The sequence below is a fragment of the Danio rerio genome, chromosome 20, assembly GCF_049306965.1.
Source record: "Danio rerio strain Tuebingen ecotype United States chromosome 20, GRCz12tu, whole genome shotgun sequence".
Taxonomy (NCBI): domain Eukaryota; kingdom Metazoa; phylum Chordata; class Actinopteri; order Cypriniformes; family Danionidae; genus Danio; species Danio rerio.
Genome location: NC_133195.1, coordinates 22914343 through 22941045, shown reverse-complemented (window position 1 = coordinate 22941045; position 26703 = coordinate 22914343). Strand labels below are relative to the sequence as shown.

At 36.6% G+C, this 26703-nt stretch overlaps 1 protein-coding gene across 6 annotated transcripts in view; it reads left to right on the top strand.

Annotated features, from left to right (window-relative positions):
• prkchb (protein kinase C, eta, b) overlaps window positions 1–26703 on the top strand; it is a 220556-nt gene that overhangs the window by 184143 nt on the left and 9710 nt on the right. For all 6 annotated transcript variants that reach the window (XM_073932553.1, XM_073932551.1, XM_073932552.1 and 3 more), the window contains 11 exons: window positions 3714–3777; window positions 4210–4360; window positions 4686–4720; window positions 4852–4931; window positions 5014–5143; window positions 7698–7828; window positions 7950–8096; window positions 9846–10019; window positions 13875–14029; window positions 24997–25135; window positions 25214–25402. In XM_073932553.1, the coding sequence (XP_073788654.1) occupies window positions 4305–4360; window positions 4686–4720; window positions 4852–4931; window positions 5014–5143; window positions 7698–7828; window positions 7950–8096; window positions 9846–10019; window positions 13875–14029; window positions 24997–25135; window positions 25214–25402 (1236 nt within the window). In that variant the 5' untranslated portion in view covers window positions 3714–3777; window positions 4210–4304. The remainder of the gene's footprint in view (window positions 1–3713; window positions 3778–4209; window positions 4361–4685; window positions 4721–4851; window positions 4932–5013; window positions 5144–7697; window positions 7829–7949; window positions 8097–9845; window positions 10020–13874; window positions 14030–24996; window positions 25136–25213; window positions 25403–26703) is intronic.

Below are 26703 nucleotides of genomic sequence, written 5' to 3'. Positions count from 1 at the left end.
ACAAGTATTTAAACACATGGAGAAACAAGAGGGTGGAGCTAATCAAAGTCTAAAATAATCCATTATTTTTGTGACTTTAAAGGGGTGGTCCAGAATGTAATTTCAAGGCTTGGTTGTGTTAATAAGATGCAGAGCAATGTGTGCTCATGTTTGACTTTCATAAATTTTACTTTGTATACACAGCTACTCAGCTAACATGAAAACGACTGTCATATTTCCTAGTTCCTCTGAAAGGCCCGCCCTTAAGTGACTCTGATTGGTCATGTGTCATAATGTGCATGCGATTCGCGGATCAGCTCCACGTCACGCCTGTACAAGCACGCGCGTTTTATGTAAACAATCAGTCAATCTCATGCCCGCTCTCTAAAATAACATCTGACAAGTGTCTGTAACGAGTGAAAATGGGGTGCGGCTCCTTTAATAGAGTTTGCCATTGTGTGCGATTGTCTATGTGTGTGTGTATGTATGTGTTAACTGTCTGTAGATGCGTGTAAGAAGAGAAGCGCATGTGCGCAGGCCCGATGTTTATTTTTCTTTTTCTCTGATGCTCAGATTAAATTATTTTCTGCAATTTACAGTGACACTGACAGGAGAATAAAGCACAAGATGTGGGATGCGACCTGTGTGAGCCTTGATTTATTTTTCTGCTGCTACTTGAGTTAGACGAGCTCTCCTGTATTTTTTAACTCAACGCGTTACACAACGTCTTTCACATATATTCGGAATATGCCTGTGTAAGAAATATCAATCATCGTACAATATCTTTTGCGAGTTCATTATCTGAGATGTAAAACGCACAGAAAAGCTGCCTAAAGAGAGACACGCACACGCTGGTGAAAAATGTGTGTGTGTGTGTGTTTACAGCTGTTTGACTAGTAAATATGAATTTGTAGATAAATCGTTAGCGGTGGCGAACAGCATTTCCCATTGTTTAAATCTTTGCTACAAAATAACGTTAAGGCCAGACACTGTACATGTCATGATCAATTTTCTGGAGAGATTCTGCAGCTGTGTTTTGTCATATCATGCTTGCTATGTATTTTATAATTCTCTGGAACATAATTAATATTGAACTGTAAGCGCTTCTGTCTCTGTGTTGTGTCCTTTAGAAGCCTAAATCCAGAAACAGAAAAAACTCTGTGGAAATAGCAGGACGGCATTTTCTCCCTCTGTTGTAACATTACAGCACCTCTGGCCACGCCCCTTAGCTGCGCAGTAGCTTTGTAGTCCCCAAAATTCGTTCATTGTAGGCTTTGCTAAGCTAACTCTATAAAAGACAAGGTCTCTTTTTGTATTGAACTTTGAACATTTTACATTCAGAGATGCGGTTTATGTTCACAGTTACATTACACATCAACTAAAGTTTAAAATATGATATTGTAGTGGACCACCCCTTTAATAAATCAGGCTAAATATTTTCACGAAAGAAAATTATTCACATAACAACACAAACAATAACTAATGTTTAAAAAATTATTATAATTAATCAAGGCAGCACGGTGGCGCAGTTGGTAGCACAATCGCCTCACAGAAAGAAAGTTGCTGGTTCGAGCCCCAGGTGGGTCAGTTGGCATATCTGTATGGAGTTTACATGTTCTCGTCATGTTTGCATGGGTTTCCTCCAAGTGCTCTGGTTTCCCCCACAATCCAAAGCCATACACTATAGGTGAATAGAATAAGCTAAATCGGCTGTAGTGTATGTATATGCATGTGAGAGTGTATGGGTGTTTGATTGATTGAATGAATGAATGAATGAATGAATGAATGAATGATAATTAATCATCTGATACTCATATGGCAGCCAATATCTTGTGTAATTTCAGTTAAATGCACAATTTGTAAGATTTGTTTATTAAAATATCCAAGTGACGCTAGAACAGTGTTATATATTTTGCTGACTTATGAACTTACATTACCCCAAATGTTTCGAAGGATGTTTGTTGGACTGTGGCAAAGAGTTTTAAAAACGTCCATTTCCCACTAACATTTGAGCGGTACTGAACGCGTTCTTAAACAGAGCTGATTTGCCATTGTGTCCATGTGCTCAACGTGCTCAACATGGCCGTGACGGTCATCAGTTCACTGAACTTCCCACGGAGTGTAATCACAGATACAGTTCAATTCAATTCAGCTATATTTGCATAGCGCTTTTACAATGTAGATTGTGTCAAAGCAGCTTCACATAAATGGTCATAGTAACTGGAACAGTGTAGTTCAGTTTTAGTGTTTAAGTTCAGTTCAGTTCAGTTTAGCTCAGTTCAGTGTGATTTAAAATCATTACTGAGAGTTCAAACACTGAAGAGCAAATTCATCGATGCGTAGCTCTACCAATCCTGAACCATGCAAGCCAGTGGCGACAGCGGAGAGGGAAAAAAAACTTCACCTGATAGGAGAGTGAAGAAAAAAACCTTGAGAGAACCAGACTCAGTTGGGCACGACCATTTTAATTATTCCGCTGGCCAAAAGTCTTGTGCAGAGCTTCAGTCACCGTGGTGGAGGCTGGAAGCTGGCCTCATCGAAGACTCGTCTGTCCCTGGAGCGTCGCTGGAATCAGACTCATGTTCTCCACTCCCCATGACCATCAGCGCAGCAGCAGCTCAGGATATGGCCTGATCCCGGATATGGAAACCTTGGGATCATCTCGTCGCTGGTCTTGGATCCAATCAGTGACTCTGCATAATCTGAGGACCTCGGGATGAGTATCCCCAGGTGAAAATAAAGGATAAAGAGAATAATTAGTGTAGCTGCTGTTCATAGTGTATATAAGCAAGATGCAGAAGCCTGTATACAGGGACACTGAAGTGTTTTAGAGTCATGTCGATCAGCTGGTTTGTCTGTAAGCCGACATACTAGCGATCTACTGATGAATCCCTGCTTTAAAACTCTCCACTGTCCCTGTTTTTATGGTTACACTCAGTAAACAGCTGTGAGTTCGGTGAACTGATGAGCTTCACGGCCAATCACAGTCATTTCTGTTGAGCTTGTGAATCGCAAATCAGCGATGTTTAAGAACGTGCTCAGTAGCACTCAAATGTCAGCGGAAAATGGATGTTTTTAAAATTCCAGTATCGATTGGTAGCCAATTCCAGTATAATGCAACCCTATAGTGGCATAATAAAAGCTCTGCTGCTTTTGTGCTGCATTGAGCTTGTCTGTCATGAATTCAGTGTTCTAGTTTTTTTTTTCTTTGGCTCTCAGCCTTTTTTTGCTTCATACTACCTTGATAATCCAGCCTGATCTCATAGGAAAACATAACTACTTTTCGTTTTGTTATTGTAGTGGCTAAATCATACAATTTCGTACAAGTTCAGTCCAACAAAAATGTCCAATTTTAAAAAGGAGGCCTGGCACCCAACCCTGCCCCTTAACCTAACCGTCATTAGGGGATGAGCAAATTGTACTAAATTGTACGAATTAGATCGTACAAATTAGCAACTAGATCAAAAAGTTACTAATTGCCATAAGATTGTGTTGGATAATCAGTTTTGAACACTTTAGCTCATCCATGAACACAATTTCAGACAGAATTTCCATTGAATGTACAGTAATGAAGATGACAATTCCCATGATTCCACACTCAGTCACAGAGTTATCAAACTATACCTTTGTTTATTGTGAATACACGCCCTCTAGTGGCGAAAACCTCATACTGTGCTTTTAACTGCTGAAGTTTATGTAGTACACTATGTCTAACTGGGTATGTTCTCTTCCAGGTCAATCTGGAACCAGAGGGAAGTGTGTATATATTCATCACTCTCACCGGCTCCTTTACAGATGGTGAGCCGCTTACATTAACTATGTCTATATTTTAATGTAATTCAATATGTATTTTTATACTGTTCTTTATGCATAAATATAATTATTTAATTGTAGTATATTTAACCTGACTGCTTGTTCTGTGTATGACATGCATTTGCATATTATATACATTTTGTTATGTTATAAATGGGATCTAGAGTGTTAAACTATCTAATAAAAGAAATGTGTAGTTCAAGTCTCTTTAAACATGTGTTGCATTTTTGATGAATGCTATTAGTTCTGCATTTAGTTTTATTCTATTCAAATCATAAACCAGCATTTCATTTCCTCACGAGCATTTCATTAAACCAGCCACTTGCTTTAGCTTAGTAATAACCCATTTGTTTTAACCTTAACGTTACTTTTATTAGCATTTTAACTGTGCTCAACGGGTGTTGTCATCATTTTCAGATGAAGCTGTGAATATTGTGAAAACCCATAAAGAGTTTGTAAGGAAAAAGGTTTTGAAAAGAAGAAAGGTCCACCAAATCTACGGACATAAGTTTATGGCAACCTTCCTCCCCCAGCCCACGTTTTGCTACCATTGCAAAAACTTCATTTGGTAAGATTTGGTAGTTTTTAAACAAAAAAACAGATTTAAAGTGATGAATACAAAGGAAGATATGCTGACGATTACTGGAAAGCAGCAGTCATTGACTTCCATAGTATTTTTGTTCCTTCTATGGATGTCAATGGGTGCAGGTTGCTAACTGTTTTTGTGTTAATGAAATTAAGAAAAGTGAAATAAAAGTACCAATTGAGTGTGAGAGTGAACAGTGTGGATATTTGTTTTATTTTTAGGTGGACTATCTCTTTAAAATATCAGCATTGTTAATCAGTATATGGTTTGCAATTTAGTCATAAACATATGTATAATCTTTCCCCAGGGGTGTTATTGGAAAGCAAGGTTATCAGTGTCAAGGTGAGTATATGTTTACTGCTAATCATTTCCCCATGTGTTTTAACATACTGATCACACAAGTGATTGTAACATTTGCATTGATGGCTTATTATTCTTGAGTATCATTCACATTATTCATTATTTTTTACTAGTTTGTACATGTGTGGTCCATAAGAGGTGCCATGCCTTGGTTGTTACTGAGTGTCCACGAATGAGGAAAGATGCAAATGAGGTATGAGTTTGTTTCTGTGTCTGTGAATGCATGTGTGATGACAAAGTGGATCAAGTTTATATGCATATCATTATATGTATAGGGCCAAAGACAAGGCTTCAGCATCAACTTACCGCACCAGTTCAAAGAGCACAACTACAAAGTTCCCACATACTGTAACCACTGTGGATCTCTACTATACGGGCTGGTGAAACAAGGGCTCCACTGCAAGAGTAAGCACACTATATATTAACTCGACATAATGGAGTGTATGTGAACACAGCTCCTTTGTTGCTAAATTATGATGTTGTCACGTATGGTTCCAAATTCAACTTGCATAAATGGTTTAATGCATAAATAATAGGCTCATAAACAAATAGGAACCACTCTCATTTCATTACACTTCATTAGCGAAAATGTTATCAGTGTTTCGAACTGACGTGAACCCAGTTTTTTCAGAGGTGGACATATGTTTAGAACTAGCTGGTTATAATAAAACAGGAATAATTGTATTTAAAGATGTAATACATTTAATTATGTAGTAAAGAGAATCTCTGTTAACGGAAGTGCTCCTTTAATCTCTCTGCTTCACTCATTTTCACCTAAATAGTATGTTTAGTACAAGCTTAGATAAACTTGTAGTAATCTCAAAAAGAGTCAGGGTTTTGTTCCTATTGCCCTGTTTTTCAACAGGAATTTGCCTGAGTATGAGGAAAAAATTGTGTTCATCGTATGTCATTTCCATGTACTAAACTCTTATTATTCAGCTATGCCTAGACTCTAGTATATCCAGATTTTCATTCTACAGCACCTTTAGGGCATTTTAGAGCAGCTAAAATACTTTTACTAAATGTGGAAAATTATTTGTTAAAGCAGTTTCCATTCACACAGATCCTGCATTATGCATACCACACAAGTAGTTGGCAATGTCATTCTAAACACAAACCCTATCTGTCTTTGTGTATTTCTATCCTGTAATCCATGATTGTTGTTTTAGTTGTCAAGTTCTTATGGATGGATATTGTCAAGTCAATCCATTTATAAAGCACATTTAAAAACACTACTGTACAAAAAAGTTTGTACAAGACTGATATGAATAATATACACTCACCTGTCCAACTACTTGTTAATGCAAATCTCTAATCAGCCAATTACATGGCAGCAACTCTATGCATTTAGGCATATAGACGTGGTCAAGATGATCTGCTGCAGTTCAAACCGAGCATCAGAATGGGGTAGAAAGGAATTTAAGTGACTTTGAACGTGGCATGGTTGTTGGTGCCAGACAGGCTGGTCTAAGTATTTCAAAAACTGCAGATCTACTGGGATTTTTACACACAACCATCTCTAGGGTTTACAGAGAATTGTCCGAAAAAGAGAAATTATCCAGTGAGCGGCAATTCTCTGGGAGCGCAAATGCCTTGTTGATGCCAGAGGTCAGCGGAGAATGGCCTGACGGGTTTGAGCAGATAGGAAGGCAACAGTTACTCAAATAACCACTAGTTACAACCGAGGTATGCAGAAGAGCATCTCTTAACGCACAACACATCCAACCTTGAGGCAGATGTGCTACAGCAGCAGAAGACCACAAAAGGTGCCACTTCAGTTAGCTAAGAACAGGAAACTGAGGCTACAGTTTGCTCAGGCTCAAACTGGACAATAGACGATTGAAAAAACGTTGCCTGGTCTGATAAGTCTCAATTTCTGCTGCAACATTCCAATGGTAGGGTCAGAATTTGGCATCAACAACATAAAAGCATGGATCCATCTTGCCTAGTATCAACGATTCAAGCTGGTCGTGGTGGTGTAATGGTGTGGGGAATATTGTCTTGGCACACTTTATGCCCATTAGTACCAATTAAGCATCATGTCAACGCCACAGCCTACTTGAGGGTTGTTGCTGACCATGTCTATCCATATCCCTATCCCAGTGTACCCATTTTCTGATGGCTACTTCAAGCAGGACAACGGACCATGTCATAAAGCGCGAATCATCTCAGACTGCTTACTTGAACATGACAATGAGTTCACTGTACTCAAATGTTTTCCACAGTCACCAGATCTAAATCTGATAGAGCACCTTTGGGATGTAATGGAAAGGACAATCCCCTCATGGATGTGCAGCCGACAAATCTGAAGCAAGTGTATGATGCTATCATGTGAATATAGACCAAAATATTTCCAGTACCTTGTTGAATCTATGCCACAAAGGTTTAAGGTAGTTCTGAAGGCAAAACAGGCTCCAACTTGGTACTAGTAAGGTGTACCTAATAAAGTGGCCAGTGAGTGTATATTATACAATGTATTAGGCAAATATAAACTGAAAATGCAATGGAAGGTTGAACAAAATCTTGTTATTGTAGTTAATCAAGAAACAATAATGGAATCCCTTTCTTATAAAAAAAGAAAAATTTTTTATTATTTTTCCTATTCAGGCATAAACACTTAATGTGTAAGCAAACTGCCAATAGACATTAAAAGGTTTTGCATTGTTAGTTGAAAATGTTGTTGTGTATATAGACCCATAAAACATTTGTGATTGAATGCTTTGAGATCAGCCTTCTGCTTAATCCAGTTATCCAATCTCACGATCTGTTGAGAAAAGTCACATGAGATTTTTGTTGTGAAATATGGAATTTATTTGATAATTGTGTTTCCAATGCAAATTGCATATCTTTCCATCTTCTAAAAATATACCACAATTGAGTTTATTCAGCATTTTTATATGTTAATCCAGAATGTACATGAAAACACATGGACAAATCTGTTTTGTGTGTAATTATGCAGTTTGTAAGATGAACATCCACAAACGCTGTGAACAAAATGTCGCACCTAATTGTGGAGTGGACAATGCTGAGCTGGCCAGCAAACTGTCAGAGATTGGACTGCTCAACACAATCTCCAAACGAAAGTCTCAGGTAGTGTCACCATCTTAAAAATCTTATTAGAAAACACTTGGTTTTTTTACATTTACATTTATTTTCTGTTAAAGACAGTATCAGATTTGCATTTGAGTGCATTTCTTTGTGTTTTTAACAGGGTTCGCTGCACATGTCAAGTGTAAGGAGTCAGAGCTCCACTACTAGCATAGAGACAACTGAGGAGGAGTCAGATGAGGAGGCTGTAAAAGTTTGCCTGGAAGATTTCAGTTTCTTGCAGGTGCTGGGGAAAGGAAGCTTTGGCAAGGTGAGACAGATTGGTATTGGTAGATTATTGGCAAGTCTCACTCTTAAAGAGATAGTTCACCCAAAATGAAAGATTGTTGTTAATTTACTGTTGTTGTTTGACAATCCATAGAACAGCAGCAAATTAATTTTGTTTTCTTCTGAAGAACATTAAAGAGTTGTTTAGTAGAAACTGTGGTCCTTGGTTATCCAAAAATGCAAGTCAACGGCTGTTGGTGTTTTCATACCCGTTTTTCCTGATAACACATTGCTTTATAAAGTAAAACAATACATTTGTGTAGTAAGTATTTATATCACTACCTGTAATTTGCAAATTGTCCTTAGTGGGTTTACAAAAGTCTAGAGCAGTGATTCTCAACCCAGTAGAGACTATTTTAACATTTAAAATCTATTCAGCCCTTAAAATAAACCCTATAGCAGACACGAACTGGAAAATATGTTGTATTTAAATATTGCAACAACTGCATAAAAAAAAGATCCAGTCCATGGTCTGAACAAAAATAGCAGGTTAGCTGTGATTAAATATGCTATTATTCATTCATTCATTCATTTTCTTTTTGGCTTAGTCCCTTTATTAATCTGGGGTCGCCACAGTGGAATGAACCGCCAATTTATCCAGCATATGTTTTACGCAGCGAATGCCCTTCGAGACACAACCCATCTCTGGGAAATATCCATACACACTCATTCACTCTTATACACTACGGACAATTTAACCTGCCAAAATCACCTGTACCGCATGTCTTTGGACTGTGGGGGAAACCGAAGCACCAGGAGGAAACCCACGCAAACGCGGGGAGAACATACAAACTCCACAAAGAAACGCCAACTGACCCAGCCAAGGCTCGAATCAGCGAACTTTATGCAGTGAGGCGACACCACTACCTACTACAGCGCCAACGCGTCGCCAAAATGCTTTTAATGATTATTAAAATGGTAAAAATAGCTGTCAATAATTAGTTTCATCATCAATCTCTGTTTCAGTTGTACTTATAATCCTTAAACTAGTGACCATTAGTTTTCTACAAAGGCAAAAAGTTAGCCCCATGCTTTAATGATAATAACTCATCCATAATGACCACATCAATATACGGGGTGTTAGGACCCACACTGACCACAATTTGAGCACCTCCTGCTGCTCTTACTAGCACCACTTCCAGCAGCATCCAAGCTTTCCCATGTGGTCTCCCATCCAGGTACTGCTTAGCTTCAGTGGGCGATAATGTGAGACTTACAGAGAGCTAACTGCCAGCATGCACATGCACACTCTTAGTTGGAAATACATACTGAAATAAAAGTCTCAGCATCTTCTGACTCACACAGATTTTAGAGGAACAGAGTTCCTTATATGAACTCTGTTCCTCTATGTTCAAGAGCTGCGGTTATTTATTTTTTTGGTATTGCCAGTAGATGTTTTTTTACTCTCAATGTACAAGTAGCTGTTCTCTTGCATTTTTGATCACTAAGGAAAATAATTTCAGCTAAAAATCTTTTAGTTTTAATTAAAAAAATAAAAAGTCAACTACTGTACATCTTGATTGGATGGCCTGAGTGTGAGTAAACTCACAGAAAATTGTATTTTTAGTTGAATTTCTAAATTTAAGAAAGACCATTTTAGTAGTGTTTCATTCATCATTTTTTAATCAAATTACAAAGATTGCAATAACTGTGTGTGTGTGTGTGTGTGTGTGTGTGTGTGTGTGTGTGTGTGTGTGTGTGTGTGTGTGTGTGTGTGTGTTTGTGTGTGTAGGTGATGTTGGCTCGTCTAAAAAGTGACCACAGGGTCTTTGCTGTGAAAATGCTAAAGAAAGATGTCATATTGCAAGAAGACGATGTCGAAGCAACCATGACTGAGAAGAGAGTGCTGACTCTGGCCCACCAGCATCCGTTTCTCACACAGCTCTACTACTGCTTTCAGACTACGGTAAGAGTGCACTGTGAGCTAAGTAGCAGCTAACTTAGTTAGTTTTGATTGAGGAATGCAGCATTAAGGCCATGTTCTAATTACTGTAATTCAAAGATGACCACTCGTGATGTTCCTGCCCAAAACTGTTTATGTCCTCTGTAAATCTGCAGCAGTCAGGTGGTACAAGTAGGGACTTTTGCAAGGTTGTAATTAGTTCTGAAGATGTAGATACTTGGAATTTCCCACATTTTGATGTGACAGGAAGAGTTTTCAGTTCTGGAGGTTACAGTTTGAGTAAAATAGTAAACCTCTAAGTAAAATTGTAAAATAAGGCTCACTGTATTACGTTAATATGAAAAATAAAGGTTTTAATTTAGTTTTTTTTTACATGCTATTGGCTAACATTTTGAATTAGATTTTTGTTATTTAGATTTTTCTAGGTTTTTTATGAACTTCTGTTATTTTGCGGTTAAACAAAATTAACATTTTCCTACTCTTATTTGCTCGAATAATAATAGAAGAATACGATAGTGTTTTCACGACTTTCAAAAATAGGAGAAAAGTAGTGCGAGACTGATAATACATCAATAATAAATTTACTGTCTGCAAAATACTCTAATATACTTATAATATATGATAAAGTACAGGTTTATAAATGTACCAATATGTTTTAAAAAATCAAAACATTAACCATTTAACGTTAAACAAGTCATCACGGTGTTGTAAATAGAGTTAATTTTATAGTGTCCTTTGTAGTGTCCAAAAATTCTAATGTTCTTACAGAGTATATTTATCTTTGATCAAGTAAAGTTTAATTCTTCATTACATAAATTAATCCTCAGTAGATGCATTCCTTGAACAACAGAAGAATCTAGAAATGGTTTAGAAAGTGTTTTGGGCTTCAGTAGAGTAACTGTCAATCATAAGAATTCAATCGCGGGTGAACTTTGTTCATCGTTTCATTAGGTAACTTGTTATGGGTTAGATCATCTATAGCGTGCGTGAGCTCTGGACTACGTAGCTGTGGATATTCAGTTCTGTCAACAACACTGTTGTCACAATGACTGACAAACCAGGAAAAACATGTCTTGTTGAATATAGAAACTCTATTTCCCCTCACTTGACCAGGAAACACAGTGCATTTTCGTAAAAACCCCATTGACATCATTCCAGAAATGTATGTAATTCCTGAAATGCCTTGGGTTTTTATCTTCCGTCTTCCAAAACAAATTGTTTTTGTGAAAGTCTCACCTGTGGGTGACAAAAAGAAATGCTGCTGACAATACAGAAACAGTCAAATTAAGAATATTAAATGCTACCTGGTCAGGACCTCTTTAAAGAAGGCATCACTATTTACAACATTTCAGCTTATTAATCATTTTTTTTATGCGCAAGAGATTGTGAGATGTTAACCCTTATGTGCTGTTGGGGATGTTTTCATCCATTCTGGGGTAATTTTGAGTCTTAATTTGGCCACAGCTTTTTTGTGTTTCAGCAAATGGAGTGATTTTGGGGGACAAATTGTATTTTGACACATATTTTGGGAAAATGCTTTGGAAATTTTCAAAAATTCAACAATAGACTCTTGGTAAACTAATTCATGTTTAAATATACTTATAGATTTTAATCGCATTTTTTCTTGTGTTGTGATTTTTTAAATTATGTATAAAAAGCATTGTTAATGCACTGTGATGCACCCAATATCAAATTGAACCGAATCAATGGCATGATAATCTTAACTGAACCGTGAGACCAGTGTAGGTTCACACTAATAGTAAATTAACTTTTACTATCTTTTTGGGTCACACTTTACAATAAGGTTCTTTAGTTAATTCAATTCAATTCAGCTTTATTTGTATAGCGCTTTTAAAATGTAGATTGTGTCAAAGCAGCTTCACAAAAATGGTCATAGTAACTGGATCAGGGTAGTTCAGTTTTTAAATTCAGTTCAGTTAATGTTAATTAAGGCATTTACTAACATGAACAAACAATGAACAATACATTTACTACTGTATTTGTTCACGTTAGTTAACGTTAGTTAATGAAAGTACGGTAGTTCATTGTTAGTTCATGTTAACTCATGGTGCATTAACTAATGTTAACAAGCATGGACTTGGATGTTAATAGCGCATTATTAAATGTTCAATTATGATTAATAAATGTTGAACATGTGTTGTTCATGATTAGTTCATGTTAGTAAATGCGTTATGCATAATGCATAAATGATATATTTTATACATATACACACACAATACACTCCATACATATGCACACACCCTTTACATTTACACACATATGATACATTCTATACATATACACATGATCCACTCTTGTCAGGGTCTGGGATAGAACCCGGGTCTCTGGCATCAGAGGTGAGTAACATCACCACTGAGCTACTGGAAGTTGGTGATCCCACACAACTTTCTTCTTTACAAGGTACATTTGTATCTTTACACACCTACATGTATCATATGTGTAAAAATGTATCTTTCTAGATATGATATAGATATCTAGACATATTTATCTAGATATGAAATAGCCAGTCACATCAGTTTCTGTAAAAGTTAAAGAACAGTGAGTTAATGCACCTAGCATATTACTGTATAGCTATATTCTACTGTAACATGCTATGTCAGTTAGCATCAAATTATAAATCGATTGTCTTAATAAAATACCTAAGATTCACTACTCCTTAGTTAATCACTCTGTCCAAATGAACATGTTTGTAGCTTATCCCTTTCGACTAGCAATGCCGCTGGATAGAATTTTTTATAGTAAAATCAACCGTCAACTAGACTTTATGAGAGTTAGCTAATTATTCTATATAGTTGTGTTTTAAACAAAAACCTAAACATTTCATAAAATTAATGTAAATATGTGTTGACGTGTATGAGAGTTGAGATGTTTATTTTGTACAGGAATATGGTGGGAAGCATATAGCTTAGACCAGAGGTGTCCAAACTCATTCATGGAGTTTGGACACACAAGAGCTTGATTAGGTGTGTTTGATTAGGGTTGGAGCCAAACTCTTCTGGACACTGGCCCTCCAGGACCAAGTTTGGACACCCCTGGTTTAGACAGAAAAGAGCTAATACTGTTATTCCCCCTGGAAATCAACAAAAGCCAGTAAACAAAGTGTAAACCATTGCGATGCCTACATATAAACAGTAGATGGAGCCGGTTGGTCAGTAAAGTGAGGTTTAGCATTCACTTTCTGCTGAGAAAAATCCTCTGCAAGCCAAAGCTGAAAGTCTGCATGTCTGTACAGTGAAAGTGTGGGAGGAATGCAATGGGAAGTGATGCAAGATTTGTGTTGGCTTACACCGTTTATGTCTCCTGACTCATGCTTATATTGCAAACATATTTCAAATAAGTATTGCTTTTTAACTGTATATTCAAAGAGAAAAATGTTAAGTAGCACAACTGTTATTTAGTTTAACCTTTATAAAATATTGTAAATATTTCTCAAAAAAAACAAATGAACCCTTTTAGAACGATTTCTGAAAGATTGTGTGATCCTGAAGACTGGAGTAATGATGCTGAAAATGTTTTTTTATATATATATATATATATATATATATATATATATATATATATATATATATATATATATAAATGAATGTATTCATGTATTAAATTTTTTTTAATCAAATTTGGATTATTTATTTGAATTTAATTCAGATTGCTTATCCCTGTATGTAGATATGCTTGTATTTATTATCTTTATTATAAATTTGTATTAAATAATTTAGTATGTTTTGCTTATATATATAACATCACAATATTATAGAATGCATATTACACAGTTACCAAATTATTCTTGTGTGTTTAACATGTGTATGTGTATTCAAATGTGTGCTTTGCATTTCTCAGGAGCGGTTATTCTTCGTCATGGAGTTTGTGAATGGTGGCGACCTCATGTTTCACATCCAGAAGTGCAGGCGGTTCGATGAGCCACGAGCCCAGTTTTATGCTGCCGAAGTCACTTCAGCCCTCAAGTTTCTTCATTCCAAAGGCATCATCTACAGGTGACGTGTCTCTGGGTCCTGTTTAAGGGACAGTTCACCCCAAAAATGATTTACTTATTTACTCTACCTGCACTTGTTTCAAACGTATTTGAGTTTCTTTCTTTTATTAAACAGAAAAGAGGATATTTTGAAAAATGTTGAAAAGCCTCATGGTATTTTTCCTGATACATTCTTCAAAATATCTTCTTTTGTGTCCAACAAAAAAAAAGGTTTGAGACATGAAAAATACATTTTAATTTTTTGGGTGAAGTAACCCTTTCATATCACACATTTGCTGTTTCTTGTTTGGTCTTCGTATATTGAAGCATCTTTGCTTTAAAGTTTGATCTTGCTGTCCTGGCTAAAATGCCTTCCCACAGTTTAAATGCACCTCATGTTCATCTAAAATGACAGCAGATTTTCACACCCCAGCAACACTGCCTTCAGTGGTTTGCTTGAACATGCCTGTGAAATCTGCTCTGCGCATGTCCTGACACAGTTAGTCTGGATTTACAGACAGTCTCCGCCCCGGGCTTACAGTCTTCCTCTTTTCCAAGCCGGGACATTGTGCTCTTCCTGGCTGTAATCTCATGACCTTTGCCTATACCTGAATAAGCTGTTCGCTCACCCTAGCGATAAAGCCAGGCCAAGCCCCAAAAATAAACAGAGCAGGCCAGGCAAGCTGCTTTCCTATTCAAATGAGACTGGTAGCATTTACGAGCTGCCCTGCGGGGCCTTTCAGGAATGCTGGCGAACTTTGCTGACCTCCTGACGTCTTTACTATTGAATGGCCCTCTTTACAGCCACACTCACCTTTCCTTTTGGTTTTATTGGGCTTTAGAGCTAACTATTTTAGGGCTATTAAGATGCTTCTGGGAAGTGAGGCTAATGCAAAAATGGATAAGGAGTCCTGGGAAATAAAATTAGGAAGATTTTCTAATTTTGTCATTTCATCAGAATAAGGTATATGCACACAGACTTTTAATTTCAGTCAGCCAGCCTCAGCGCTTTAATTGATCTGTCTTTCTATTGTAAAATAGCCACATTTAAGTCTGATTTCCTTAAAAAAGTTAGATATATGAAACAAAATGGGTCTCAGACTGGACAAGAAGCAATTTTCCCCGTTATGGCTTTTAAATATGACCGTTTATTTTACCCCAGTATTTTCAATGGAATTTCTGTGCTAGCCTGCTGATCCTGATGGTGCTAGCCGTTACGCAGTGTTTCATCCTGTTTTGCACTTGAACAACTAAATGAATGCTTAAGTCTATTTAACTTAATGTATTTTAATGACATTACAACACCTATGCTGTTAAAGGAACCTTGTGAAATTAAAAAAAAGTCACATAAGCTTTCACCAGAAGTTCATCATTGGCTGAAAAACACTAGCTGTGCAAAGAGGCCATTACCACATTAGTCAGATTTAGTAAGATTTCGAAGTCTAAAAAAAGTTTTGTGTGCCTGTCCGTGGCATTTAATTGACCCTTCGTTATGCCCCACCCTCCTTAGTTATTGTTGTTACACCTGTCAAGCTTTCATGCCTGGCACGAACAGGTGAGATATCAGAGAAAGCCAGACAAAAACGGACTGCAGTATGCACTATAGGAGTATATTCACGACATAATACGCAACCAATTAGAATTTTTTTTTAATCAAAATTAAAGCTAGTTTAGGCTAGCTGCCTCATACGCTGACCATTCAACAGCTTAGTTCATGCACAGCAGGAAAGGTGAATTTTGAAAATAATTTAATAATAACAAATTAAGCCATGGTTTCTATTTTTTTAGCCAAAAAGCCTCATAGAGATTAAATATAAAAGGAGACACTAACCTGATATAACATCGTCACCAATGACTAAATCTCTAAAAGACGGACAAAAACACTGCACATAGCTACGGTTGCTAAGCCAAAATTACTGTGTGGGGAGGTTTTCGGGTGTGGCTTAGCGAAGGGTAAAATGATGGATATTATTTATTCAGCTTAGTACACATATTTATATTAGATCATTTTTTTGTTTCTGTTTTATGAGATTTGTGGACACGGCAGTGGTTTTTGGAGTAAAATTATTAATTTTATTTTTTCATTTTTAAGTAAAACACAATAAAAAAAAACAGGTCCTTAAAGTAAGACCCCAATTATATTTATCTTCTTTTTATTATTATGATTAATATTATTATTACATGTAACTTTTTTAAGTAATTGTTTTTTAGTACTTAATAAATTACATTTATTTATTTATTTATTTGTTTGTTTGTTTGTTTATTTAGTAGTTGTTTATGTTTTTTGTAATAACACTTAAAATATATATAGATACTCAAACCCCATCCTATACTAAATGGATTAAAGATGCCTTATTTTTGTTAAATTACAAAAAGTTAAATATAGTCTTTGAGGTTCAGCGATCAAGTTTTCTAACATTTGGTTGCTATTCTTGGAGCATGTCAAATCTCTGAAACCTGAAGCCGTTACTGTAGAATGAATGATGATTGCCCATCTTGCACTTTTAGTTTGTACCTTCCAGATGAGTACTAGTCCTGATATAGCTCTAGCATTCAATTTTTCTTGACAAAAAAAAAACGGATAAATAAATTATAAAAAATACACATCATAAACTATGTATTATGAAAATGACATTTTGAATTAAATTGTGGCTGTGGGATTTTACATTATGGGGCTTTAAAAAACTTGAATATTAGTTTATTCAGTTACACACGACTATTAAATTTTCAGTTGAATAGTTCATTCAGTGTTTTTAAATATCTATAAATGTTACTTTGTTAAACTAAGTTGTAAAAACAAGAGTATAAGTTGAAATATATTATACACTGACACATTAACTAAATTGTAAAAATAAATATGTAAAATCAAATTGTATTTTGCATTAAAAATCAATGACACGGCGTCAAAGTGGCGCAGTTTGTAGTACGATTGCCTCACAGCAAGAAGGTTGCTGCCTGGTCTGATCTGGGTGCTCCGGTTTCCCCAAAGACATGTGTTATAGGTGAATTGAATAAGCTAAACTGGCCATAGTGTATGTATGTGAATGCAAGTCTATATGGGCATTTCCCAGTCTTGGGTTGTGGCTGGAATGGCATCCGCTGCGTAAAACATGCTGGATAAGTTGGTGGTTCGTTCCACTGTGGCAACCTCTGATTAAAAAAGGGACTAAGCCAAAAAGAAAAATGAATGAATAATCAATGATACAAAAATATCAGCCTGATCTCACATGGAAACGTAAGTATTTTAAGCTTTGTCAGTTTAGTGGCTAATTTGTACAAATTTGTACGAGTTCAGTCATACAAAAATGTACGATTTTAAAAAGGAGGCGTGGCACCCAACACAACACCACCCCTAACCCCAACCGTCAATGGGCGATGAGCAAATCATACTAAATTGTATGAATTAGATCGGATGAATTCATACTAATTAGTCACAAAATCAAAAAGTAAAAAATAAAAGAAATCTAAATATATTAGTTCTTGGCTTTTCTGTGTGGAGTTTGATTGTTTTCCCCGTGTTTGCGTGGGTTCGCACCTTTAGGTTCGCACCTCCAGGTGCTCCGGTTTCCCCCACAAGTCAAAAAAAAAAACATGTGGTACAGGTGAATTGGGTAAGCTAAATTGTCCGTCTTAATGTGTGTGAATGAGTGTGTATGGATGTTTCCCAGTGATGTGTTGCAGCTGTAAGGGCATCCGCTGCGTAAAACATGTGCTGGATAAGTTGGCGGTTTATTCCACTGTGGTGACCCCAGATTAATAAAGGGACTAAGCCGGAAAGAAAATGAATGAATGAATACTAGTTCTTATTCAACTATACTTATTGATAAAAATAAATGTTTTTTATCTCGAAAAATCTCTCTCTATCTAGATAAATATATGATATTTATATTTATATAAATTATTAAAAACGTCCCAGGGAACGTGGCAGTGTTGTAGTGCAAGAGGACTGTAGGAACTCTTTTGCCCTTGTGCTGACATCTTGTCACGGTTTTGCCCAGCATGCACTGCAGCTTTTATTACATAAGATGTTTACTCAGAAAGACACGAGTGTGGAAGAAAGAGAGAGGCCTGTGCACCGCTCTGATTTTATCACATGACTGTTACAAAGTGCATACCAACAGGGATTTGTGTATAAAATGTTACTGATTTTTCCGTCATGCTGATTTTTGCCTTTTTACCACTTCTAAATGACCACAACTCTCTAATCTATCAGAACGGAGATTCATTGACCTCTGAGTCATGAGAGGTCTGTTCCTCTTCTCTTTACCTTAGTTACCCCTGGTCTTATATTAGATGCTGCAGTAATGCTGTGTAATCTGGCTCTGCTCTAATCTAATCTAAGCTGTACTGAGTTCATTTTAAAACATCGGACACCGCATGACGGACACCGGCAGTTCATTAATGACTTTAGTGTTTTGGTCGCTGTTCAGCTTGTTGTGCCCAGAGGCTTGGAGAAAATTGCAATTGCTGAGTGTTTATTGACCCCTCAGACTGCTCCTAAATTACATAAGGGCATCAAACAGTAACTGATGAGGTTTTCTACTTGATTTCTTTTTAAGCCGAAACACTGCAGGCAAAAACACTTTTGTGTGTGTGTGTGTGCGTGTGTGTGTGTGTGTAACTTATAACTTCATAATAATTTTATTCATAACTATATTCTTACAGGATTTGTTTATACATAAGTTGTCTGATTATAAAATATATTCTACAAATGAATATTTTTCAGCATGTCACAAGGTAGCATGGTGGCTCAGTGGTTAGCACTGTCGCCTCACAGCAAGAAGGTTGTTGGTTCGAGTCCTGGCTAGACCAGTTGGCCATTTTGTGTGGAGTTCTTCCCTTGTTCACCTGGGTGTCCTCTGGGTTCTGTGGTTCCCTCGCAGTCTAAAGACAAGCACTATAGGTGAATTGGATGAACTAAATTGACTGTGTGTGTGAATATAGGCATGTATGGGTTTTTTCCAACACTGGGTTGCGGCAGGAAGGGCATCCACTGCGTAAAGCATATGCCGGAATAGTCGGCGGTTCTTTCTACTGTGGCAACCCCTGACTAATAAGGGACTAAGCCGAATCTGGATCTGTGAATCTGGAGTGACGTGTCAAACAAATTAATAAAATAAAAGACAGATTTTTTTTTCTTCATTTTTATGTAATTTTGTTTTGATTTTGGCAACTATTTAATTAAATAATGTATAATAATTTGTATATTTAAACAAAACATTAAAAAAAACTTATAATAAGCAAAATAATAGCAGTTCTTAATGTAATCGTCAATCAACTGTGGAGGAATTGAAAACTATTAGTTTATTACCTTTTCCCTTTCACCTGCAGTGTTTTACTTTCAATTAAATGCTAAACCTTTAATTTTGTATTTTAAGACTGTTGTTTTAAACTTTTGCAAAAGTCTTTTATTGAGAAGAAAGCAAGCAGTTACGTCATTAATCGTTTCTGCAGAGATTTTCATTTTGAAGGCTCTGTAATGGTTTTTTTTGGTTCTCCAGCTGCAGATTTGGGCCGGTTGCCCTGTTTTGGGTAGGCTGGTAAGTCTGCCACGCTGTTATTTTTTGCCAGTGCCAACCTTCCGACACTGCGAGCGTGAGTCTTTGCATGTTTCTGTTTGTGGAGAGCAGAAAGAGTGAAGTGCAGGATTAGATCATCCTAAAATGGGAAATTCTGTCTTCATGTCATTCTAAACTCATAAGAAACCTGCTCTTCTTTGGAAAATGAGTAAAGATATTATTAATCGAAGCACTTTTTATGTTGTTAGGTAAATCTCTCAAATCATATTTCTGTCCCTTCATTGAAAGTCTGATGCTTCAAAAACATTCATGAAGATATTTAAGATAAAAATTAATAAATGTATTGAGCGGACAATCCCTTTATAAGATTACATTGAAATGCTTTTTTGTATTTAGCGGTAGCTACTTAGTTTTTAATTGTCACAGAATCCATTACTGATCATTATATTATGCTGATTTGTTGATGACTCCAAGTTTTTGATGTATAATTAAAAAAAAAGTTTTTATTTTAGATAAATATTGATCTTTGGGTATTTCTCATCATCAAAAAATCCTGAAAAACTTCTAATAAATAATACTAATAAACATTTCATCAAGAGCAAATCATATTAAAATGATTTCTAAAGAATTATGTAACTAAAAATTTGTGAATTAATGATGCCAAATATTCAGCATTGAAATCAATGGAAAAACGTCAATTAAAATATATTAAAATATAAATGGCTTATTGTAAACTGTAAAAATAATTGATTGTTCTTGCTGTACTTTGGATCAAAAAAATTCAGGTTTGATGAGACTTCTTTAGAAATAATTAAAAAACAAATCTTGCTGTTCTCTAACTTTTGACTGAGCTCCTGATTTGACCTGTCTGTTTAGACCTTTGTTTAATAAACTGCATGTGGATCCTCTTGACACATGAAAATAAAGTTTAGTGTGTAACTGCAGAAAACCTTACAAAGAAATTTGATTAGTCATACCATTTTCAAGTAATGCACAAACAAACTTGATGATGAGCTTTAGAGGGCAATATTTAAGCAAATTTTCATCAGTTATAGCAATAAATCTTCTGGTCTCCTGGTCTAGATTTAATCTCTTTGATTCATTCATATTTAGGCGTATAGGCAGATAGCGAGACCATGCACAAAGTTCTATGTGTTTATGTACTGTAAATGACACTGGCATATCTAATAGATCATAGTAACCTGTAAGTTATACCTCTTGGCAAATTCTTATGACCATATTTGCACATTAATCTCAGTCAGCTCCCTGGTGAAGCACATGTTATGTGTTGAGACTACACACAAAAAATGAAGGCTCCAGGAACTGCCACTGAGTTACTGTCACAATAGTTACTACTTCTACAGTATGGCTGTTTTCCTCTATATGAGTTCTTCAGCGATCTTGTGTCTTTGTTTTCTCATGTAACGTCATCATCAACTGCCAAAGTTAGTTCCATTATTCAAGACCGTAAGAATGGAGCACGCGTGAAAGTTCCCAGATGTGTTCCTAATTTTGAGGATGCGTCGATGCAGAATTGAGCACAAAACTTGCTCGAGAACTCCCAGAAGTCATTGCGGCTAAATAAAGAAAGTGGGAAGTGCAGCATTTTATACCTGTTTATTATTCAAGTTTAGAGATATAACTTATTTTTCTCAGGAGTTTCCCTAAATGAGACGGTGAAAGTAAACATTAACATGTAAATCTCAATCAAGGCATAAACACATTAATGTTGTTTTTTTGCTGAAATTCATATTAAGATCTGTTTTATTTGTATTGTTTTCCATTAAAAGTGTGTAAGGGTCATGTGACCATCAGGAGGAACGCAGAATCTCATTTCTCAAAGGACGAGTTCTGTATTTGTGTGGTCTCCCGAGTTCGTTTTTTCGAAGTAGCTAGCAAGAACAATCTCTAAAAGAACGCAGTCCGTTCTCTGCATTCTTGGAATTGAGAACCAGCCTATGATTGGGGGAAGCACATTTCAAGAGTACACACTTAGATATTGCTTGATAATAAAAACAGTCCAAGCTCTGTGATTGGACAACTTGGTATTGCTAACGAGTGTGGGCTGGACAGATTGTCGCACAAACCCGTTGGAGCAAGTGTTTACAAGTGTACAGTCCCATACAGAAAGTCCAGATGGAAAGTTTTGTTTTGTGTTTACCCTATGATCAAAATTGTTGCACGTCTGCCGGTTCCAGCCTCAAAATTAGTGAGTTTTAGCTATTTCTATGTTAAGGTAACGTTCAGAAAAAACAAAACACCCGCTAAGAAACTCGACACAGAGGAACATAAAAACCACACCGCCAGCTTGCGTTTTGGAAGTGTTATTGCAGAGCAATATAAACAGCACGCAGAGGGATAAATGCACAACAACGCGCAAGACAGGCACCGTTGGTCACAGCGATCACTCAACGCAGAAGCATAAACCAGGCTTAAGGGGGTACGAGATCAGGTAGTTCTCGAGAGCTCCCTCTAATAAAGGAGGAAAGGGGGAAATGGGGTGGATGAGGCGATTCTTCAAAAAAACGAAGATAAGACAGTAATGCTAGTCGGGCTATTTATAGTAAGTTTGGAATTATCCGAGTGGCTTACTAATGATTATATATGAGAGACCAGCCGCAATTAATCATATGACATGCTCCTCTCAAAATTAGTTTGAGTAACTTCACTTATTTTGATCTGATATCAAAACTAACTGGAACTTCCTGTGCATTCACACCAGCCAATCGGAATCAAGAATTGACAGGCCATGGAATAATGTGCGTGACCTAATGTCAGCTATAGCACTACTTTGGATTTCAATAATGCTGCTAAATGTTGCACAAGATTGTACATACTTAGTTCATGTTAGTAATACAGAACAGTCAATACTGCACCATAGTGTCTTATGAACAAAGAAAGAAAGAAGGGAAAAAAAGAAAATCCCTACAAATGTGTAGTTACACCTCTATTGCTTCCATTAACCAATGTGATTCTTTTACATTTCTTTACTTGTTTATATGTGCAAAACTGGGGAAATACTGTACACCTTTATATGAATGAGCTCCAGTGCTGCTCATAAACTGATGTAATTACACCCTGGCTGAATGAAGTAACGAGTGACGAAGTGACAAGCGTGTTTAAGACACTCCGCTCTTTGTTGTTTACTGGGTAATGCAGCACAGTCACGCACTTTTAACAACTAGCTATTAAGTAAAGAGGTCACCTCTCAATGTGTCCTCTGTTAATTGTGTTCTAATGAAATTTCCTGGGCCACAAGAAGCTGTTCATCCAATTTACTGTCCGTCGTTCTCTTTTCCACTGGATCAGTGCTGCCTCTGCTTCTCTGATGACAGGCTCTTATCATGCTCATCACTTTACACCCTTGGGTCACGTGTAAGCGTTTGCTCTACATACTCATTTTGTCATTGTGTGTTAAAGCCTGTTGAACTCGGTTTACCCTGTTTGTTTTTCAGTGTCATGTGTTTGCTCTGTTTTGCTTGCATTTTTGTTTTGTGACATCACAGACTGCGTTATCAGTAAACGATGACTGGTAACTTGGAGTTTTAACACCTGTTATGCAAAAACGAGTGCAGAGGAAGCATTTTGTAAAATATTTAGCCAATTTAAAGCATTTATTAATGTTTATCATTTTAATCTTTAATCTATTTTAACAGTTATTTTTTATTTTAGTGGAATTATAATCTGTAATATTTATAATTAGTCAAAGTCTTATAAAAAAGTAATGACATTTAAAAATTATTATTTTTTGTTAATTTATCTATATAGACAATATAGTGAAGGTGTAAGAAAAACATGTCTGCTTGGTTAAACCTTGTGCTATTTTAAAATTATTGATATGCTTTTATAGTTGTTACACTCTACCTGACAAAAGTCTTGTCGTTGATCCCAGCATCAAAATAAAACAACTTGACTACTTGTTGATCATTTGGAAAAATTGCAGAAGGTGATTTTTCAAATGAATCATTTGTTGAACTGCATCCCAATCCTCACAAATACTGCGGAAGACCTATTGGAACCTGCATAGACCCAAGATTCTCATAGAAATCAGTCAAGTTTGGTGAAGGAAAATTCATGGTTTGAGATTACATTCAGTATGGGGGTCGTGCAAGAGATCTGCAAAGTGGATGGGAGCATCAACAGCCCGAGGTATCAAGACATTTGTGTTGCCCATTACATTTCAAACCACAGGAAAGGGCAAATACTTCAGCAAGATGGAGCTTCTTCTCATACTTCAGCCTCCACATCATAGTGCCTGAAAAAAAGAAGGTCAAGGCGCTTTAAGATTGGCCAGCCCAGTCATCAGACTTGAACATTATAGAGCATGTCTGGGGTAAAATGGAGGAGGCATTAAAGATGAATCTATGGAATTTTGATGAACTCAAGTCCTTCAAGAACGCTTTCTTTGCCATTTCAGATGACTTTATTAATCAGTTATCTGAGTCATTGCAGAGATGTATCAATGCAGTCCTCCAAGCTCATGGGAGTCACCATGACTTTATAATCTATACTGTACATTATTTCTGTTAAGTGACAAGACTTTTTTCTAAACAAAGTCAGACATTACTGTCCTAATTAATTAAAAATCAAGGAATGATCATATTTTATTTTGGTAAAATAAGCATAATCTAGAGGCCTCTGCTTTTCATAAAAGCCACATCTTATACCAAATGATCAACTAGAAGTCAAGTAATTATTTGTTGTTCTTTAGACTTAGATAGGCGACAAGACTGGTGTCAGGTATTGTATACCCCAACTGGTTTAAAACTTTTATGAGCTTTTTTTACTAAACACAAAATACTATATATTTTGAAGATTGTTGTAAACCGGAAGTTAACGGTTGCTGGTTTTCTACATTGTTCAAAATATTTTCTTTTGTGTTCAGCAGAAAAAAAGAAAATCAAAGTTTATTCATCAAAAGTTAGTAAATGAGGATGGAATTTTCATCTTTGGGTGAACTATCGCTTTCATTTAAATTTTTTGTTAAGATTAAACTCAAAATTTATTTGGCTTTGAAAACATTTTATTGTAAATTTTCTAATATTTAAAATAAATATTGATGGTGGCTCAGTGGTTAGCACTGTCACCTCATAGCAAGAATGTCACTGGTTCGAGTCCAGTCTGGGCCAGTTGGCATTTCTGTGTGGAGTTTGCATGTTTTCCCTGTGTTGGCGGGGGTTTCCTCCAGGTGCTCCGGTTTCTCCCACAATTCAAAGACATGCGGTATAAGTGAATTGGGTAAACAAATTTGGCTGTAGTGTGTGAGTGTGACTGTGAATGTGTGTGTTTCCCAGTACTGGGTTGTAGCCGGAAGGGCTGGTGGTTCATTGCACTGTGACCCCTGATAAATAAGTTACTAAGCTGAAGGACAATAAATAAATATTGGTGTAAAAAATCTGTTGAATTTATAATTGAAATGCAACATGCCATGGCAATAATAGTGAAAACTGTTTTGTGTTTTCTATCAAAGAGACCTGAAACTGGACAATATTCTCCTAGACAGGGATGGCCACTGCAAACTGGCAGATTTCGGCATGTGCAAAGAGGAAATCTTCAATGGCAAACTAACAAGTACCTTTTGTGGCACTCCAGATTACATTGCACCTGAGGTGAGCATCACTAAAAGTGTATGTGTGTTTGTGCGTGTTGTTTGCCTGTCGATGTTTTATTCTGTGCGTCTCTTTCAGATCCTCCAGGAGGAGCTGTATGGCGTATCGGTGGACTGGTGGGCTCTTGGAGTGCTACTTTATGAGATGCTGTCTGGTCATGCTCCATTTGAAGCAGAGACTGAAGACGAGCTGTTTGAGTGCATCCTCAAAGACGAAATCATTTATTCATCCTGGCTCAGCTATGAGGCCGAGGACATCCTTAAAGGAGTGAGTATAGATCCTTGCCAAAACATCTGATTGCATCTGAGTGGTTAAATGTGCTTTAGAAGACAGTTGGACAAATCTGTTTGTCTTTATAAAATGTCTTGTAAACAGTAGGCCCCTATTAAAACTGTTCCGGTTCTCCTTCTTCCACTGTGGACATCTATGGCAGCACATAGAACTGTATGCAGAAAAGATATGAAATTTGGCTCACTGATAGAGGACAGGCTCTACATTAACCACAATAATCTTTCAGCCTCTAAGTCAAACTCTCTAGTGCCACCATTTGTTCATAGCTGCACTCATATTTAAGCATTTTTTTAAGGCTCACATAGAGATAGTTTTTCCTCTGAATCCTTGAATCATGCTGAGTCAAATGAACACGGAAATAAATTCAGCTATGTTTTATTGTTTGTAAAAAGTCAGATTCTCACCAGATGCTGATCAAAAACTTTACAAAAAAAGTTGATTAGTCAAGCCGTTTAAGAATGATGCGCAAAAAAAAATTGATGATGAGGTTGTGGGAACAGACATAAAGATATATATATACACTTTAAGATTTCGACACCAAACTTAAGCTGCGGTCACACTGCACTTTTCTCCCTATGGACATCCATTCATATGCACGCGAATGCATTAGACTGGAAACGTTACTTCATGCGTCAAGTTTACAGTGCGCTGCTTTTCAAAGTTTAAGCTTGGTGAACTCTGACCTGCACAATCGCATCACTTGATTGTGTGAGACAATCAAAGATCAAAACATGACCTCTCTGTACCGAAATGTAAATATGGAGCAATCGCTTGCTTTTTTTAGTGTCTAATCATTTTGTTTAATCCCGGCCCTTTTCGCTGCGCCGTACTACAGAATTTCGCATGCTCAAACTCTCGGGTGACCGCAGTTTTAGTGTGTGTTATATGATAACCACGATCTGAGGTTACAGGCCCAATTTTGCCACGCTGCTACTTAGTGGTTCGAAGATAGCAAGAGTTTGCTCTTACATTCAGAACAAGTTGTGTAAAAATCAAAAGCTGGTCTCTTTGGATGAACATGTTCAGTCAAATGATATCCAATTTTCCCAGGTCAGTCATTTCACCTTTGGCCTTTTTCAAATTTGCAACAAGCGCTCTATTTTATAAAACATTAACATATTGTTACAAAGCTCTGTATGTGTCATGTGTGGGACCAAGCTTTGGAAGTGCTCAAATTGTTTTGTGACAAAAGTTATCATAAAATTTAGTCTATTAACCAATACTTCCCTAATAACTTTAGACTAATTTTGCCTATTGTCATGAGACCAGTCTTGATA